Below are 18534 nucleotides of genomic sequence, written 5' to 3' on the forward strand. Positions count from 1 at the left end.
GTGTCATTTAATGCTACTGTGGATATTGCAAATAGTTCGGGCTCCCAACAGAGCATCGATGCATTCAAATTTTGTCAAAAATTTTCTCACAGCATCAAAAACGCCAGGTAAAACAAAGCATTAAATGGTGTGAAGTCGACACAAATAGGCCGTCCCTTGCCGTTTTTCACTTCATGCTAATATAACATTTTAACAATTTGAAATCCTACCTGCTTCACCGGGAGATGCATCATGGGACTTTGTTGCAACAGCTGCTTCCGCAATGTGCATGGTGCATCACGAACATGCCTGAACAGGACCTGGGCATCAAGGCCGCATGCTTGGCACACACCATACTCGGTTTCACACACCACTTTACGAACCACGGAGGAATTTGCACGTAGTAAAAATGACTGGCGGCACACTTCTGAGCAGAAACGGTTGTGCCACGCTTTTGTGGCAGGTCCCTTGCTCACATCAGCTGCCTGCGTAATGTCACGAGTACTCAGCCCAACGGGGCGTGATGCAGACGATGAGCAGGTGGTTATTTTCGCGTGTGCAGTCAAGACAGCGATGTTTTCAGAAGGAACCTCACAGTCTGTACTGAGGCCTGTGTCTTTGCAATCAGCAATGCACACAGAGTTCATGTTCTGACCTTCATAGCCGTGGTTCTCATTTGGTATCGTGCTTCTTAAGTCCAATTTGTTCGATTTTTGTGTTTCCTTGATTACGACAGGTTCATCCTTTCCAGTTTCTTTAAACTTTGCCACACCAAGGACCGCTTTGTCATTACAGGTCTCGGTCTCCTTTGAATGCTGTGCAGTCGGAGACTTGATCGATTCAGATGGTCCAATATCGACGGTGGAATTTGAAGAGATGACCTTTTGACAGTAGAGGCAGAAAGGTTGGCCAGCTGAGTTGAGTGCTTGCAAATATCCACGATCTGAGCATTGTTCTGCTGCTTTTTCTTGACACCTGCAGGAACATCAGATTTTTTTTTTTGTGACGGTGCCGCTCAAACACTCCTTTTAAAGACCCTCCTTACAAGTCTCGTTTGACAAGGTTTAAGGGACTATAGCCTTCCCCAATGTCATAATACAAAGCATTTCCAAGACAATTCCATATGTGAAGCACACACATGATAATGGAACATCAAAGGAAGAAACCATGGTTAATTTTAAATCAAAATGACCAGGAAATATAGAGCAGAATGAACGTCTTCACACATGAGTTAACCAATGATAAACTCCAAATTCAAACACAAGGTTCACTCAAATTATATAAATAATCATTCTGGGAGCATAATGAAAGAACTGAAAATGCAAGCCATGCCTCAGTAAATGTCATGGATGAATAGATTCAAGTGCAAACTCACCAAGAGGAAAGGCTGCGTCCGTGCACTGCAGGCCGTGTGACTAATCGCACACTCCCACCCTCTTGCTTTGCCTTGGTCTTGGCTTGTGCTGCCAAATCGCTTTTATTCATGAACCTTGGCAAAAGTGATGGGGAATAATTAGGTGAGGGGAAAAGACAGGAGGAACATAATCATTTTATTTCATATGCAGCCTGTGGCTGCTGATTGCATCATTGCTGGGAATGTGGCAGTGACGCTGATGCAGTGCCCCTTGTAGGTTTGGAATCTGGAATTTGGCTCGAGTGCCAGCGACAGCTCACCTACTATTTGTGAAGGACAACGAGGGGTCTTTAACAACTACAAACTCATGCCGGTCGGTAGGACACCCAATTTAACACTCATCCGAGGAAACGCGCGCACGCACGCACGTGCACGCACACGCGAGTCAAAACATATCTGCAATAATTTAATACCCCCGCCATCGAAGGTGAAGGAGGTTATGTTTTCACTCCTTTTTGTCTGTGTGCAGGATTTCCCAAAAAGTTGTGGATGTAGCCAGATTTGGTGTGACAAGGACGAACTGATTAGATTTTTGTGAAGATCCGGATCCGGCGACTAGAATTTTTTTAAAGTTATTCTTCACCTTTAAGAGATCTAGTCAAAAACGATATATTACATGATATCTCGAAAAGTTGTGGACGGATTTGAACGAAACTTGTTGGACATGTTGGGTGTGTGACAATGAAGAATTCATTCAATTTTGGTGAAGATCTGAATCCAGATCAGACTACAAGAATTCTTAAAGTGGTTCTTCACCATTGAGAGATCGGGCTCAAAAACGATATGTGGCATGATATTTCAAAAATGTATTGGATTCAGATATGTTCTCGTGGATCAGGCATTGCGTGGTGGAGGTATGCGCTCTACCGAGTGCCCTTCTAGTTAAAAACTGTATTGTGTTGACTACATTGCTTGTTGCACTTTCAGGTACAAGCACGAACTGTGTGCGCCATTGTGAAGCAGTTTCAACCTTGGGCAGTCAGTGGCTGTCTCGTAATAAGGGAGTGAACATGATCGCTCCACTGTCGGTTTGCACCAAAGAAGCGCAGCATGCAGTGATACGATTTTTGTGGGCTCAAGGTGTATCAGGGGCAGAAATCCATTGCAGACTTTCAGCACAATATGGAAGCAGTGCTTTACCACAGCGGAGTGTGGATGATTGGATTACCATGATCAAAACGGCCGCACAAGTGTCACTGGTGTACGATCTGGACACCCATCCACATCCACAACAGAAGAAATCATTGAACGAGTCCATGCCATGATGCTGGAAAACCGATGGTTCGCTATTGATGAAGTGGCACAACATTTGAACATCAGTCATGGTTCTGAACATGAAATCATCAACAACCGACTTGGCTTTCATAAAGTTTCTGCAACAGTTTCCAAAATAACCCACAGAAGAGCACAAGCACAACCGGGCGACAATCTGCCAAAGCTTTTTGAACCGCTTTCATTGTGAAGGAAATGCTTTTTTGAGTCGCATTTTCACTGGAGGCGAGATGTGGATCCACCATTACCAGCTCGAGAGCAAACCCCAGATTATGGAGTGGAAACATTTGACATCACGAGTCAAAAATAAGTTCAAAGCTCAACCATTGGCCAGAAAAGTGATGTTCACACTTTTCTGGTACTCAAAGGGCCCAATTTTGGAACACCATTAAGTGGGGGGCACAATGGAAAACAGTGTCCATTATTGTGAAATGCTCTGGGACCAACTGAAACCAGCTATTCGATGGAAATGCTGAGGTCTACTGTCAAAAGGTGCTTCATTGTTACATGACAATGCCCATCCACACACTGCCACCCATACTGTGGAAACCCTCTGGCAATTGAACTTTGAGGTGTTGGAGCATCCTCAGAACAGTCCTGACATGGTCCCTTCAGACTTTCACCTGTTTGGTCCACTCAAAGACGCTTCAAGGTCACCACTTTGCCAGCGACCAAGTGAAAGAAGCGGTGCATGTGTGGCTCGTCACTCAGTCAAAACAACATTTTTTTTTCTGAAGGCATTCAGAAGCTTGTGAGCCGATGGACTAAGTGCGTTGAAAAGGAGGGGGACTATATGGAGAACTGATGCTTTTGTACATGCTCAATTGTCGTTATATTATTTAAATAAAAATATATTGTGACTCCTTTTTGACTTACCCTCATGGATCTAATATATATGAAGTTCATTCTAACCACTGACTGACTGACTCACTAATATTAAAGATCGGAACCTTCCGGGTGACGTACAAAGCTGGAATTTTGCGTTCCGATGGGCATCGAAGCCGTTACACTGGGAAAAAAAAAAATCACAGAACCATCCGAAAGCATCCGTAAATGAAAATAAAGAAATGGAAAAAAAAATGAATGAAAAAAATGCAGGTGAGCGACCCGAGACAATGGGGAAGCACGGTAATTTTGCGTGCCGTTAGACATCGGAGCCTATACACCAGAAAAAAAAAATTATCATAGAATCATCCAAAAGCATCTGTAAATGAAAATAAATGAAAAAAACAAATGCAGGTGAGTGACCTGAGACAACGGGGGAGCACAGTTCGTTATTGCTAACAATGTGTTAGCACACCTTTGTAATATATATATATATATATATATATATATATATATATATATATATATATATATATATATATATATATATTCCTAAAACTCTCATCTTGTATGTAATGTATGTATGTTCCCAAAATACAGCCACAACGTTACACGATAGCATAAAAATTTTACGACCACCTTACTGACTATTCTCCTGCGGTGTGCAGCATCAGGTTTCGTTCAAATTGGGCAACGAAAAAATTATTTTAAAAAATCAATTCCCGATTCAGTCAAGTCCTCTTCGGGAGTATTTGATCAATGCAAACAACCTCAGCGGTATCGTTCGCTGAAGCTATCTTTTTTTTTCTAGACATTTTTTTTTTTCATCAACTGCTGTCACAACGGGAACCCAACGGGTTCACGGGTCGTCTAGTATATGTACAAAAATATGCAATTTATACTTCTAAAAATTATTTTATTTTGAGGTTTTTTGTTGGGGGGGGGCTGTTTCAACACAGTTGTTGTTGCTGTATAGCCGCAGATAGTTCTGTCGAACAAGGTCGAGGCACAGGAACAGCTGATCAAGCTCCCAGGAGCAACCCACAGATCCCCCACATCCAGGATTGTGTACCTTTGCCTTCACAAGGTCAGGGCCATGACAGAATTAGAGATCCAAGGGGACCGATCAACACTCTGAACGTGACCCTACTGCCCTGACAAATCCGAGCAGCAGGGAAGAATGGGGAAAACTTGGTCCCCGACTTGCGTTATGGGGGGGGGGGGTACAACCACCACAAAAAGGCATGACAGTGACAGGGCAACACAGTTGTAAGGTGAGAAATTAATAAACACTGACACATTCAGCTTTCAATGAGACTCTCTCAGATCTTGCTAACATGACACAGGTATGCAATCACCCATCCATACCTCAGCTACCGCCCATTCCTGCCAATGTCGATGTACTCCTTTATCCTCAATGCTTAGAGGTGGCTAATTCAAATTGAATCTTTCTCCTGCTTCTGCTGCCACTACCGTTCTTAGGAGATTATGGCATGCATCAACTCCTCTCTGCATGAAAGATCCCTGCCTTACTAATCTCCTAACTCGACTCTACTCACATGGTGCAGCTCCTGGTCCAGTCACCATCCAAGTGTCCATTCTGCTGCTGAAAATCTCTTATTTTAGAAAAATTTACAAAGATTGAGGGATGGCTCAGATTGCCACAAAGTAAAGAAACAAGACCGGGATTATTGCAAACTGACACATTTTGACACTTCTACACAACAATACCACCTTCATAAGTTGGCATACCAAAATATTTTTTCATTCAAATGTTTTTGTTTAATTTGTAATGAAGTTTTGGATTAGATTCTGAATGGCATGAGTTATGGGGGTCTTGTATTGTGATTGTAAAGCAAGTCAGTTGGGAGCTTACAAAATGCAAAAAAAAAAACCACAAAAAGAAAGAAGACTCTCGGACTCTCTGGAAAATCCTCTATTTCTCTTTGCCGACGACTCCACCCTCTGCCGTACCATCTGTCATCCCTCAGACCGGCAAGCAGCAGCTTCTTCGCTCACTGCAGATCTGGATAAAATCACAAACTGGTCCAACACGTGGAACATTTCTTTCAATCCGGACAAATCTCACACTCTCACTACGTCTCTTCGAAAGGACCGTTTACAAACCCCCCCCCCCCCATCCACTTTCTCAACAATCCTCTGGAAGAAGTCTTTTCTTTCAAGCTTCTAGGTCTCACTATCTGCCATGACCTTTCCTGGGAAAGTCACATTTCCAACCTCGCCTCAAAAGCCAGTCGCCAACTGGGAATCCTCCATCATGCTAAGTCCTTCCTCGGCCCTCTTGAGCTCCTGACCACTTACAAAGCTTTTGTCCGTAGCCTGATGGAGTTCTGCTCTCCCCTCTGGGCTGGTGCTCCTGCCTCCCACCTTTCTCGGCTTCACGCTGTCGAAACCAGGGCATTTAAGATCATCGGCATCTCCCGCAATGAAGCTGAGTCTTTGGGCCTCTCACTCAATCACCGCAGGTTGGTCGGTGGTCTTTCTGTCTTCTACCGACTCCTCTCCACCCTTGCCCCCCTGCTCTCTCTGCGATTTGTCCCCACCACATTTCCACAGGGCGCTCAAGGTCCGCCAACAACCCCCTTCTGGTAAAACTACCAAAATCACGAATCACTGCTCATCTTCACTCTTTCATTCCTCTTTTTTTCCCGCATTTGGAATAAACTTCCTCACTCTATTCTTTCCCATTCTTCCCTCCAGGCTTTCAAAACAGCTGTTCACCACCACCTCTTATCTTCCCCCATCCAAATCCTCGATCTTTTCTACCCCCGATAATCCACCCAAGCCCACTTCCTTCATTTCTCCTGCTTTCCTTCCTGAAAGTCCCTGAAATGTCCATCTTCTCTTCGCCATGTTCCCCGTCCCATCCCCATCCCTCTCCCTTCCACAGTTCACCAAATGTGTCTGTTCCCCACTGTTTTGTCCCTTCCACTCCCGCCCCTCTTGTCTCATGCCTCCTTGCTGTGAGTTGTGTGTTAGCTCTCATACGAGCCTCGACCAAGGTATACAAAAAAAAAAAAAAAGAAGTGAGGTAGCCTCATGTGATGCTGATACTTCAATACCAATGGTCATGAAGATATGATGCAATTTGGTTAATACACAATAACCCTTGTGAAAACGGGAAGGAGGGGAATGGGTAAAGGGGGTGGGGGGACGGGCAACCAACAGATTGTGCCTGTTCACCTCTTTGTGCAATTCTGCTTCTGCTGTTTCCTCAGCAGCTCGGCAGCAGTGATGGTGGGAATCTGTAAAAGTTGGTTGTTCCTGCGCAATAGGCGCTGCTTCATCGCCGAGAGATCATCCCAATCACGAACAAAGTGCTTCACCTGGAAAGACATTGGGGGAATCCCCAGACAAATCAGAAAAAATAAATTTCAATGGCTTCATTCAAAATTCAGATAAACCAAGGACAAGTGTTCTCTTCATCAGAGCTTCTCGGGCCTGTGCAACGACACCAACTCCCTGATCGATAAAGAACAACGGGGGGAATTTATTCTTAAAGGAAAATGGCAATTGTAAAGCTGGAAATATAAAAGTAATTACGAGGGATGAAGACGCCGAGAATGTGTGCATATCAAACGTAGGCTGTAACAGCATACCAATGCGAAGTTGTGTTGATTACGAAGAACATTCGGTAGCTCATCCCAGCTCTGCAAACGAACGTCCAGTGGTGAGAAAGTGCACAAGAGTTGCTCCGATTCCTGTCCAAATGACATTACTTCCTTAAATAGCTTTCAAATGTTATTACTTCCCCCAAAGTGTAAATTTCCATCCAATTCAGTGATCTTGCACAGTTTACCAAAAATATAACCAGAACAGGATGTGGACCTTACTCTGTCAAAGAGGAAGATTCTGTCAGTGTTGCAGCTGGGACAGTAAAGAAAGTTCTCATATCTTTCTGATGGTTCTTCTGAAGGGCTCGTTGTGCATTCAGGATAAAGGGTGTTGGTGCAACTGTCCACCACATCGCAGTTCGTATCCAGTCCAGATTTTTCATCACAGGTCATGCTTTCCTCTACACTAGCTTTTGTTTCAATCGTAGTCTCATAGGAAGTGGGTTCCATTTCAGGAAGCCCCTCCATAACTGCGGCTGATGGGGTTGGACACAATTTTGCTGCACCCTTCTCACTTGACTCTTGTTCCTCTTCTACGAGCTGGCTGACAACTCCTACACCTTTGTGCAATGACAAGTTGTCGACATTAAGGTCGTCTTCAGCTTCCTCATCACTCTCTTGGATCAATATGATTTCTGCAGAAGGAAAGCTTGCCTCATCCAGCTTTTTACTACTCTGTGTAACCAACGAGTTCGTTTGTCGTGTAAAATTTTCCAATTTCTCTCCTCTCTCAGATTCAACGGGAGAAAGGTCTGCACTTCCACCTGAGGAAGAGTAATGCAAGTCAAAGTGATCATGCAGCTTGGGTTAAGTAAACAATTGATCAGGATTACAAAAACACAATGCTTTGCAAGCACAAATGGCATTTATCGAAAAACTAAAGAGAGCAGTCTTACCAACACGTTGTGACGTTTCACACATCTCGCAGTATGGCAGTAACGCAGTGTTTCTGAAGGTGCATTTCTTGCAGGTCCACTGATCAGAAGTCAGTCCTTCAGGCTCTCTCATCAATGTTGATTGAGGCTCGTGAGATCCTGAAGAGGCTGCAATGAGGTCGGCAGAGGAATCTAGATCCCCTTCAGCTGCTGCGCTTGGAGTAGTAATAATGGGCATTCGAAAGCGCTTCGATTGTGGCTTGAACTCGTTACCATCTGAATAATCTCGTTTCTGGCCCACCAAAGCAGGAAAACGACTACACAATACACGTTTACTGGTTTGCGAGTCAGGACTGCTGGACTGAGAACTAGTAAAGAATGTGCGGATGTCTGGCTGGTGTTTTTCACGCTGCAAAGAGGAAAAAGAAAACGGTATTTCAGGGCGGGGAAGAAAACTCCCCAAAAAAGCAAACCTTTTAAGTGCAAACCCAAATTAATTGTGGCAGACATGGCAGGTGGAATAGCAGAGAAAAATATGTTGTAAGTAATTCAATATTTTCCCTCAATTAACAAATTATTATTTTCTAATTTATGTGTGGACCATGTATATGAAACCCCGAAACTGTTCCGGTTAATAATGTTACGGAGTCATCGATCTGGGAGGAGAGGGGAGGGAGGGTACAGAATAAATTCAATCAGACGAACTAGCAGCCAAAAAGTGGTTCCTGTCAATAGGAGGATGTCAGGCATGTCGTTTCTTCAATTAAACCACGACTCAATGTCCCCCCACCCGATCTCAAAATCATGTTTTAAATTTCCCAAAATGACACAAATTAACAAACACTCCTCTCTTTCTACAATTTTTGATACCATATCCTAATTCTACACATATAACCTCTCGTTACCTGCACCACTGAAAGTATATGGGGGTTATGTTTTCATTCATGTTTGTCTGCTTGTTTATCTGCGACCAGGACATCTCAAAAGGTTATGGACGGATTATGGAAACTATATATAGCACTATCTCAAAAAGTTTGGACAGATTCAGAAGAAACTTGGTGGATGAGTTGGGAAAGTAACAAGAACAAGCCAATTCGAATTTAGTTCAGGTCCGGTGCAGATCCGGCCGATTAGTGGGATACAAAACATAAACTGTTCCGCCTGGCAGACATATGTGCTCCACCGAGTGCCGTATAATTTTGAACAGAATGGAACAAGTAACAGAATTTTTTTATTTTTTTTCCACAAAATTCAAACCAGAACTCATCTTTCTTTCGATCAGATGTGCCAGTGAACATTTGAGAAGTGGAAAGAGATATGGATAAATATGTGCATACACAACAGACATACCAGTGTTTTACAATAATACAGTTCTGCTTTGCCATTTCAGAATGTACATTTAAAACGTTTGCACAAAATGAAATTTTGCACAAGAACCATTTCGTGAATACATTGCAAATCAATATTAATGATAAATAAATCAAAAGTGAATTAATCTTAGGATTTTCATTACCTGCGCAGTATAAAAGGCCTCAACTCTGCACTCTCTGTGACTGCCTCAACTCTGTTTGCTTTGAAATATTGTGTCCCAAACCCATCGCTTTCTGTACCCATCTTACCCAGTCTGTACCTGTTTGTGGTGAAGATGTTGAGGTTGTGGAGAGATTCACTTACCTTGGCAGTGATATTCATGTCTCTGCTGGCTGTGAACCAGAGGTCAATAGACGTCTGGGTCGGGCCTGGGGAGTCATGGATTCACTGGATCATGGGGTGTGGCGCTGCCGGTATCTGTGCGGGAGGACAAAAGTCAGTCTTCAGGTCCTTGGTGCTTCCAGTCTTGCTCTACGGATGTGAGACTCGGACTCTGACCAAGGATCTGAGACGGAGACTTAATTCCTTTGGTACCAGGTCTCTTCGGAAAATCCTTGGCTATCGCTGGCCATACTTTGTGTCCAACAAGCAGTTGCTGAGAGAGACTCGAATGAGATTTATTACCTGCATAGTACGTGAGCATCAGCTGTGGCTGTATGGACATGTGGTTCGTTTTCCTGACGCTGATCCTGCTCACCAGATTCTCTCAGCGATGGAGCTTCGCGAGTGGAGGAGGCCAATGGGCCGACCACGTGCCGCGTGGTTGAAGCAGGTTGATCACCATCTCAAGGAGATGGGGATGGGCCAGGCATCTGCCTGGGGGATGGCCAGACAGAGGCCCCTGGAGTACTAGTGGAGAGTGGACGCAGCAATGCGCTGCTCCGGCGCATGCTTCCATACCTGACCTAACCTTACCCAGTTGTAACCAGCTGCTCCTCGACTGTGTCCTTTTTCTTTTTTTTTTCCTGACAAGGTGGAGAGCTTGCTGTCAAACCTCGAATGATTCTGCAACCGAAACGGAAGGCATCAACCCACGTGTCCTAAAAAAACTGCTCTGCTGCTATTGGTACACCCTATCTGTTCTATTCACCCTCTCATTTGCTCAAGGTCATCTGCCATCTGCTTGGAAATCAGCTATCATTACCGCTCTGCATAAAAAGGTAAAAAAACAGATCCCTTCAACAAAAGACCAATCAGCCTGCTTCCAATCATCAGCAAGGTCATGGAATCCAACATCGCTTCCGACAGCAAATCCTTCCGCTTCTCCAATGGCTTGATTTCCGATCTTCAATTTTGATTCAGACCAGGTCACTCTCCCCTGCACATGATGCTTCTGTTTTCCCAACAATGGATGAATGTCCTCAATGCCAGACATGAGATCAGAGCAACATCCCTCGACATATTGTGAGCTTTCGATGCAGTCTTGCACCCCGCAATGCTCACCAAACTCTCTTCTCGTGGTATCCAAGGTAATCTCCACTCAAAGCTCATGAACATCCTCTCCTGTCATTGTCAACGTGTGGCTCTTCATGGAATTCTCTCATCTCCTCTTTTGGTCCAGGCTGAAGTTCCTCAAGGCAGTGTTATGGGCCCAGTGCTTTTTCTAATCTTCATCAATGATCTCTCTGACTCTCTGGAAAATACTCTATCTTTTTCTGATGACTCCTCCCTCTGCCATACCATCTCTAGTCCCTCAGATCGGCAAGCAGCAGCCTCTTCGCTCTCTGCAGGCTTGGATAATATCACAAGCTGTTCAAGCACTTGAAACATGTCCTTCAATCCAGACAAATCTCTCACTCTCACGATGTCTCTCTGAAAGGACCCTCTGGACCCCCCCCCCCACCCTCCACCCCATCTACTTTCTTAAAAATCCTCTTGATGAGGTTCTGTCTCTCCAGCTTTTTGGTCTCACCATCTGCCATGATCTTTCCTCAGAAAGCCACATTTCCAAGCTTGTCTCCAAAGCCTGGACATCCTCCGTCGTGCAAAGGCCTTCCTTGACACACCTGAGCTCTTAACCACATAGAAAGCTTTCATCTTCAGGCTGATGGAGTACTGCTCTCCTCTCAGGGTTGGTGCTTCTGCCTCACACCGAGCTCGGCTTCACGCTGTGGAAACCAAGGCTTTTAGGATCATCAGTATCTCCTGCAATGACGCCGAGTCTTTGGGTCTTTCTCACTCTCACAACAGACAGGTCAGTGGTCTTTCTGTCTTATACAATCTCCTCTCTGGCCTTGCCCCCCTCATATTTACGCATGGTGCTCAAAGTCCGCCAGCAACCCCCTTATGGTGACACTGCCAAAATCATGAATCACTGCTCACTTTCACTCTTCCATTCCTCTTTTTTCCTGCCTCTTGAACAAACTCCCATTCTCTCTTCAATACCACTCTTCCATCCAAGTCTTTAAAACAGCTGTTGACCACCACCTCATATCTTCCCCCATTCAAAACCATGATCTTTCTACCCCCCCCCCCTCCCTCCTTGATCCACCCCAAACCCACCTCCTCCAAATTCCCTGCTTTCCTTCCAAAAATGCTCTGTGGTGTCCATCTTGTTTTTCCCATGCATCCCACCCCAATCTTATCTCTACCACAGATCTCCGAATGCCTTTGTTCCCTACTTCTATTATGTGTGCGTGTGCGTGTCTCTCTCCCTCTGTCTCCCCCCCTCATTCCTTATCTCCTGCTCCCTGAGTTATACATTCTGTGTTAGCTCTGATACGAGCCTCCAATAAGTATACAAGAAAAAACAAACAAACAAAAAAAACTGGCATAGAGTAGCATGTGGGCTATCGCTCTGTGTGCAGCGCAACACACATTCATTTATTTCGATAAAACCGCATTTCCATGCACCAGCAATAATATAAAAAAATACAAGGCTTGCTTTATAGGAACCACGACAGAAACAACCTGACAGGCCAAAGTGCTGTGGTGTCATTTCCTGTATGATGCTGTGTGTATGTAGCCCAGGAGGTTTCCAACATTATATGGCAACAGCATAAAAATGTAGGTTATGCATAATTTTAAAATAAAACACAATTTTGCTTCTTCAAATCAATTGAGCCAATGAGAAATAAATTGGGCTATCCCACACGATACAAGTTCTGAGAAAAAAAGGGGGTTTTGAAGTTCCGGTTCTCATTTTAACTCCTATTGAACAAAGACGGTTAACAGCCTCAAAAATGTTATTCAAAAAAATGTCAACACAAAAGGTGAACAGACCTTGGAAGATTACATTTGTGCATTTAATTCAATCTGGCCCTGTATGTGGGATAGCCCGGTTTACTTCTCAGGGGCTCGTTTAATGATCGGTTCCAAAGTGGATGGTGTGTTTGGTGTTCCTATTTGAGGACACACACAGCTCGTGGTGTTGGGATACCAGATTAAAATCCCATATACTTTGTCAATTCGTCCACAACAGAGTGTTTTATAATTTGTGTTGGAAGCACAATTATTTCTCCTTCCGTTTCAGCTCTTCCATGAAAATTGCATCACTGCAGCAGAAAAAGGAAATTTCCATTTTCCTTAAAAAGGCCAATTCAGAAGAATCTTTGCTCATCATTACCAAACGCTAAGCAATACTTCAAGGCTGACGGAATACAATAAATAAATAAATAAATAAAAAAGATAGGAAAGAAGACAATATCACACTCACGATTAATTTTTCACAACTATCTGATGTATGTGAAACAAAAAATGGTGAAAGTGTAGCTTCTGAAGTCACTACAAACCTGTGAGAAGAAGACATCTTCAGCATTCAGCTGTTCTACATCCGGTTCCCAAGCAAGGGCCTCGCTTAAGAATGCATATTTATCAGACTGTGCCTCGGTGACAGACAGCTTCTCCAAATGACCATTGAGGGTGCTCGATACGACAGACGTCTGTGTGAGACACGGCGACAATGAACACCGTTTGTGGAGGACCGTGGTGCACAAGATCGACTGAAACATTCAAAATGTGTTGCGAGCAAAGCCAACAAACCTTCCGGTTGAGCATAGCCCAGATCATGGTGTCAAGTGTGCCTCGTGCAACCAGGTAGTGCACTTGCACAGAGGTGTGCTGCCCAATACGGTGTGCTCGATCTTCGGCCTGCTGCATGTGCCCAGGATCCCAGTAGAGCTCAGCAAACACAATGTGCTCTGCTGCTGTAAATGTCAGGCCCTGGAATGCCAATTATCCTTTATCAAGAGCATTTCTCAACAAAAATTATAATAAGGTATTTATAATTGATATAGCTCTTTCACTGGGTGATGTCTGAATGTGCTATACAGGAAAATATGAAGTCAAAAAAGAAGATTTTTTTCAATGCAATAAAAAGACTGAGCAAATTCATGAAACTATCCCATCCATTCTACTTTATGAACAACCCTCTCAAAGACGTTTAGTCACTCAAACTCTTACGTATCACTCTCAGCCATGATCTTTGTTGGGCAAACAACAATTTAAAAAAAAAAAACTTGGCCTCCAAAGGCAGTCACTGACTGGGCATCCTTCGTCGTGCAAAGTCCTTCTTTGGCAAACCTGAAATCCGATCCACCGACAAGACTTTTATCCACAGCTTGATGGAATACTGCTCTTCCCTCTGGACTGACTCCCCCGCCTCACATCTTGCTCAGCTTAACACCGTGGAAATCAAGGCCTTCAAGATCATTGGAATCTCCATGATGAAACTGAGTCTGTGGGCCTATCACTTGGCCATTGCAGACAGATCCGTTGTCTTTCTGTATTCTTACGCCTCCTTTCTGGTCCAGCACCCTCTGCCCCCTCTGTGCGTAACAATGCAGGCATCTGCAGGGTACACGCGGTCCACCAGCAACTCCCTTCGAGTGAAACTCTAAAATCCAGGATCACTGCTCACCTCCACTCATTTGTTCCATTTTTTTCCCCACCTAAGGAACCAACTTCCACATTCTCTACAATTTCAATCTTCCCTCCAGGTCTTCAAAACAGCTGTTCACCATAATCTCAAATCATCCCCCATCCAACACCATGATAAACCACCTGTTAAACCACCCCCTACCAAAACTTTTTGCTCCTGTATCCATCTTGTCCACCCCTTGCATTCTCCCCTACCCCTCAACCTCACCCGCGTCTCCCTTGTTGGTCTGTGTCTTTAATTTGTCCCTCGGCCATGCTGTTGGCGTTTCCCCTTCTCCTGCTGTTCCTTTTTCGTTGCATCCTGATCTGTTCTGTGTTCAAGCTCTTCCACAAGCCTCAACTCTGTATGCAAAAAAATAAAGATACATAACAATAAAGCTTCTGTGAACAACTATAACCGTGATGACAAGCGAAATGAAAGAAATAATCAAGTATTAACAAACAAGGAGAGGAATAATACAGCACAAGAGAAAAAAGAAAGAAAAGAAAGAAAAAGAGCAGCGAAGTCCATCGATGTCATCATCATCATCTTGATTATCATTTAATCATAAATATCATGTACCATGCCAAAGCAGTTTTTTAATGAGATGAATCACCACTCTGACAATCCTGGACCACTTTAACCCAGGAAGTCAGGGCAGATGGCATTTGGCATTTGGTCAGGGTGCCGGAGATAGCTCGCTTGGCTTCACGAGGGAAACATTTTTAATGTCCACCAACTAATGCTGGCAGAAGGGATGGCCAGTTTAATGTCCATCTGAGGGATGGCACACACATTCATGAATCACCCTGCCTGCACCACACCGGGATGACGGTTTATAGCTGGACTGAGATTCAAACACAGGCTCGATAGATTAGAGTGAGTGTGCGGACCTATCGACCATCCGCCTCCCATATATGTGGCCATCATAGCTAAAATTTTGGTTGCAGGATGGGAGGGTTAGCTGCAGTTAGCAAAATATAACGGTTATAGCTCAGTCAGCTGTTGCTTCCTGATTTGGGACAGGAGGTATGAATGAAAAGCCAGAAGTGTAAAGAAAACGGTGCAGATGGATAGCCAACCTCCACAAGTTTTTGAGGGGAATGAAACATCCACTCTGCAGGAGACATCCAAGGGAAAAGATATTCATGATCCAAGCTCCATCCCACAATACAGGCGGACAAAACAGTGCAGAGCTCCGTGCAGATGTTGATTAAAGATTTGCTTGTGCTTACTGCTATGACCACAGTAAAATCATGGAGACCACTGCTATTACACAGCTTGGCTTGAGAAATTGACACCCAGTAAAGTGACAAGGCAACAATGTCCTATATCACAATACCCATCACTCGAAGAACATGCGACATTTGTTCAAGTTGGAAGTAAGAATTTCTCCAGCATAACTGTTCAGCGGACAGGCCACTTCACGCTATATTAAACTAGTCCCGCTTCATGGAAAGGAGATAAAACGGAAGTATAAATTAACTCTAAGTCATCCACATGGAGTTCTATTCCCATGGCTGCTCAAAAACCCAGCCTGAAAAGATGATTTAGGATGACGATTTACGATTATTCCACCACCACCACCACCACCACCGCCAGAAAAGAAATGACCAGCGAAAGTGGTTCATGTTACTGGGGCCGGAAATTGACAGATTTTACTCGACATAGCCCTCCTCAAGAAGTCTTGATGTAAACCCCCTCTTTGACATTTACTAGTCTGAAAAAACACCCCCCCCTCCCAACCCCACCTTCGCTCAGTAAAATGCTAATGTTTCTAAAGTGCTGATAGGTCGAACATGTGTATTTGCACAATCGCGCAATCATTGGGTCAGAAGACCACGCGACTGTAGTTGTGACCCGCTTTTGAGGAGAAACAAAATGGCAGCGACCACACCTGATGTAATGGCACTCAAAGTTTCAAGAGAAAACCCGGTTTTGTTCATTGGACAGGGCGGCCTGAAAGTCACTTTCGCCCTCCCCATTAAAGCACTCATTCTTAAACTCTTAATGTACAGGTTTTATTGTGCAGGACTTTCAATAATTAATCAGTCATTGTATCTATGTGCGCTCCATCATTCTCCTTGCACCATTGAATTTGTCGCCACGTCCACTTAGACATCTTGTGTAGCATTCGTGGAGTCACCTGTGCGATAGAGGCCATGATTGCAGCAAAGAATTCTTCAATCATCCTATACTGGTTTGTCAACACTTCCATCTTGATGAAGTTCCACAAATAGTTGTCTGGAATCGTGAGATATGGAGAACATGGTGGCCACGTGAGAGGAGTTGGCGACGTTAGTGATACGCACCCAATCCATCGTTGAGGGAATGTTTTATAGAGATAGTCCTGAACATGCAATGCAAAATGCGTGGGTGCGCCGTCTTGTTGAAACCCGACACTTTCATCAGCTATTCCCACAGTAACAAGTCATGGTACCAGCCAGTTTCTTAACATATGTTCATAAGCTACGCTATTTACTGGTCCATCAAAAACATAGGGACTGAATAAATGGCTTGAGGTCATTCCTGCCCATATCAAGTGTGGAGGATGATGCTCCAATACCAATGTGAAATGTGGATTTTCTTTAGACCAGACAACCACATTCGTCTGAAAGCAAAACTTTTCCTTGAGACAGGTCTGTCGGGAAGATATCAAACAAGACATAGCATGGATGCACAGCACCGATTCATGTCAGCATCGCTCAGTTCATTCACAAATGATGGATGCCAGGGTTTCAACTGAAGATCATTTTCATGCGAGTTTGCATCGTGGTCCGTCGTACTGGCTCTCTTTCTATTTGACTTTCTCAGTGACCAGTCAACTGACACCAACACAGCAGTGCACATGTTTCTTCTTCTTACTGGTCTTCCACTGCGATTCTTGCCTTTCCCACTGCGGTTTCACTGCAATTCTTGTCTTCTTGTCTTTTAAAACTTCCTGTTTTAAAAGCCCTTTTTCCCCATGCTTTGGTGGAGAAGGTTTTCCAAAGCATTCCGTGAAAGCTGTCTGCACTTGAGCAATTATTTGGCCTGTGTGTGCCCATTCACGCACCCAAACAAGCAAATAACCGCTCTTCGACACTGGAACAACTTGTGTCCACCATGCCGTTTAACTTCCTCCTGACTCCGACATTAGTGAGTCAGTGTTGCCACATACCATGACGAGGGAGGTGCAAGAAATTGAGTTGGGGTAAAGCGACTGAGGCCGCCATCATTTTGAAATGGAAGCAATCATCTTTTGCATTGGGGTATTGAAATATAATTCAACAGTGACACATATCACTTGTCAAATTGGAATTATGATGAAACAACGCCACTGTCACCTCCTCCTCCTGCTACGTTTTAAATTTGAACTATTTTTGTCCCATGTTCAAGCGCGCGCACGCACGCACGCACGCACGCACGCACGCACGCACGCACACACGCACGCACGCACACACACACACACACACACACACACACACACACACGCACACACACACACACACACGCACGCACACACACACACACACACACACACACACACACACACACACACACACACACACACACACACTTAAAGGCCATTTTCCCCGCTAAAGTGGGGGTTAGCCTTGCGGGCCCCATGACAATCTTCTCCACTTTACCCTGTTTTCTGCATCTCCTCTTCTTAATCCCCTTGCCCACATTTCCTCTTCCACCACATTTAGCCAAGTTTTTCTCGGTGTTCCCCGTCCTCTACTTCCGACTACACTCATTTCCAACACTCCTCTCACCCAGTCACTTTCATTCTTCCTCAACACATGACCCAACCATCTCAACCTGTTTCTCTTCACAACCTCCACCATAGACTCTATTCCCATCATCTTCCGCAAGTCATCATTTGTCTTCCTCTCTCTCAACGATACTCCACACATCCACCGAACCATTCGCATTTCCACCCTTTCCAGCCTTTGTTGCTGCTTCATGTTCAGTACCCATGTCTCACTCCCATAAATCATCGTACTCCTCACACATGTAGCATACACCTTTCCCTTCAGCTTCAACGACACTCCCCTCTTTGTCAGCACGCCACTCAGTTCCCGAAACTTCTTCCATGCACATCTCACTCTAGCAACCGTCGAAGAGTCTGATCCACCTTCTCCATTCAGCATGTCTCCGAGATAGCAAAATGTTTTCACCCCTTCCAGCTTCACACCATCTGCAAGATCCAACTCAACAATTCCTTCATCTGCTGCTCCCTCGATGCACACCTTACACTTGAATGTAGCTGCCACACTGGTTAATGACCCTCTCACCCCACTACATTTTCGATGAACCCAT

At 44.4% G+C, this 18534-nt stretch overlaps 1 protein-coding gene across 7 annotated transcripts in view; it reads right to left on the bottom strand.

Moving 5' to 3' along the window:
• The window catches only part of ZRANB3 (zinc finger RANBP2-type containing 3), a 67659-nt gene that overhangs the window by 9567 nt on the left and 39558 nt on the right, over positions 1-18534 (bottom strand). For all 7 annotated transcript variants that reach the window (XR_015057409.1, XR_015057408.1, XR_015057410.1 and 4 more), the window contains 8 exons: positions 13353-13532; positions 13103-13252; positions 8022-8409; positions 7345-7889; positions 7111-7212; positions 6695-6837; positions 1355-1468; positions 210-954 (listed from right to left, as the gene is read on the bottom strand). Coding sequence is in view for 2 of the 7 variants with exons in the window: in XM_085878104.1 (XP_085734230.1) it covers positions 210-954; positions 1355-1468; positions 6695-6837; positions 7111-7212; positions 7345-7889; positions 8022-8409; positions 13103-13252; positions 13353-13532 (2367 nt within the window). In the remaining 5 variants the exon portion in view is untranslated. The remainder of the gene's footprint in view (positions 1-209; positions 955-1354; positions 1469-6694; positions 6838-7110; positions 7213-7344; positions 7890-8021; positions 8410-13102; positions 13253-13352; positions 13533-18534) is intronic.

The sequence above is a fragment of the Eptatretus burgeri genome, chromosome 4 (genome assembly GCF_056783735.1).
Source record: "Eptatretus burgeri isolate ZD-2024b chromosome 4, Ebu_testis_v1, whole genome shotgun sequence".
NCBI classification, from domain to species: Eukaryota; Metazoa; Chordata; class Myxini; order Myxiniformes; family Myxinidae; genus Eptatretus; species Eptatretus burgeri.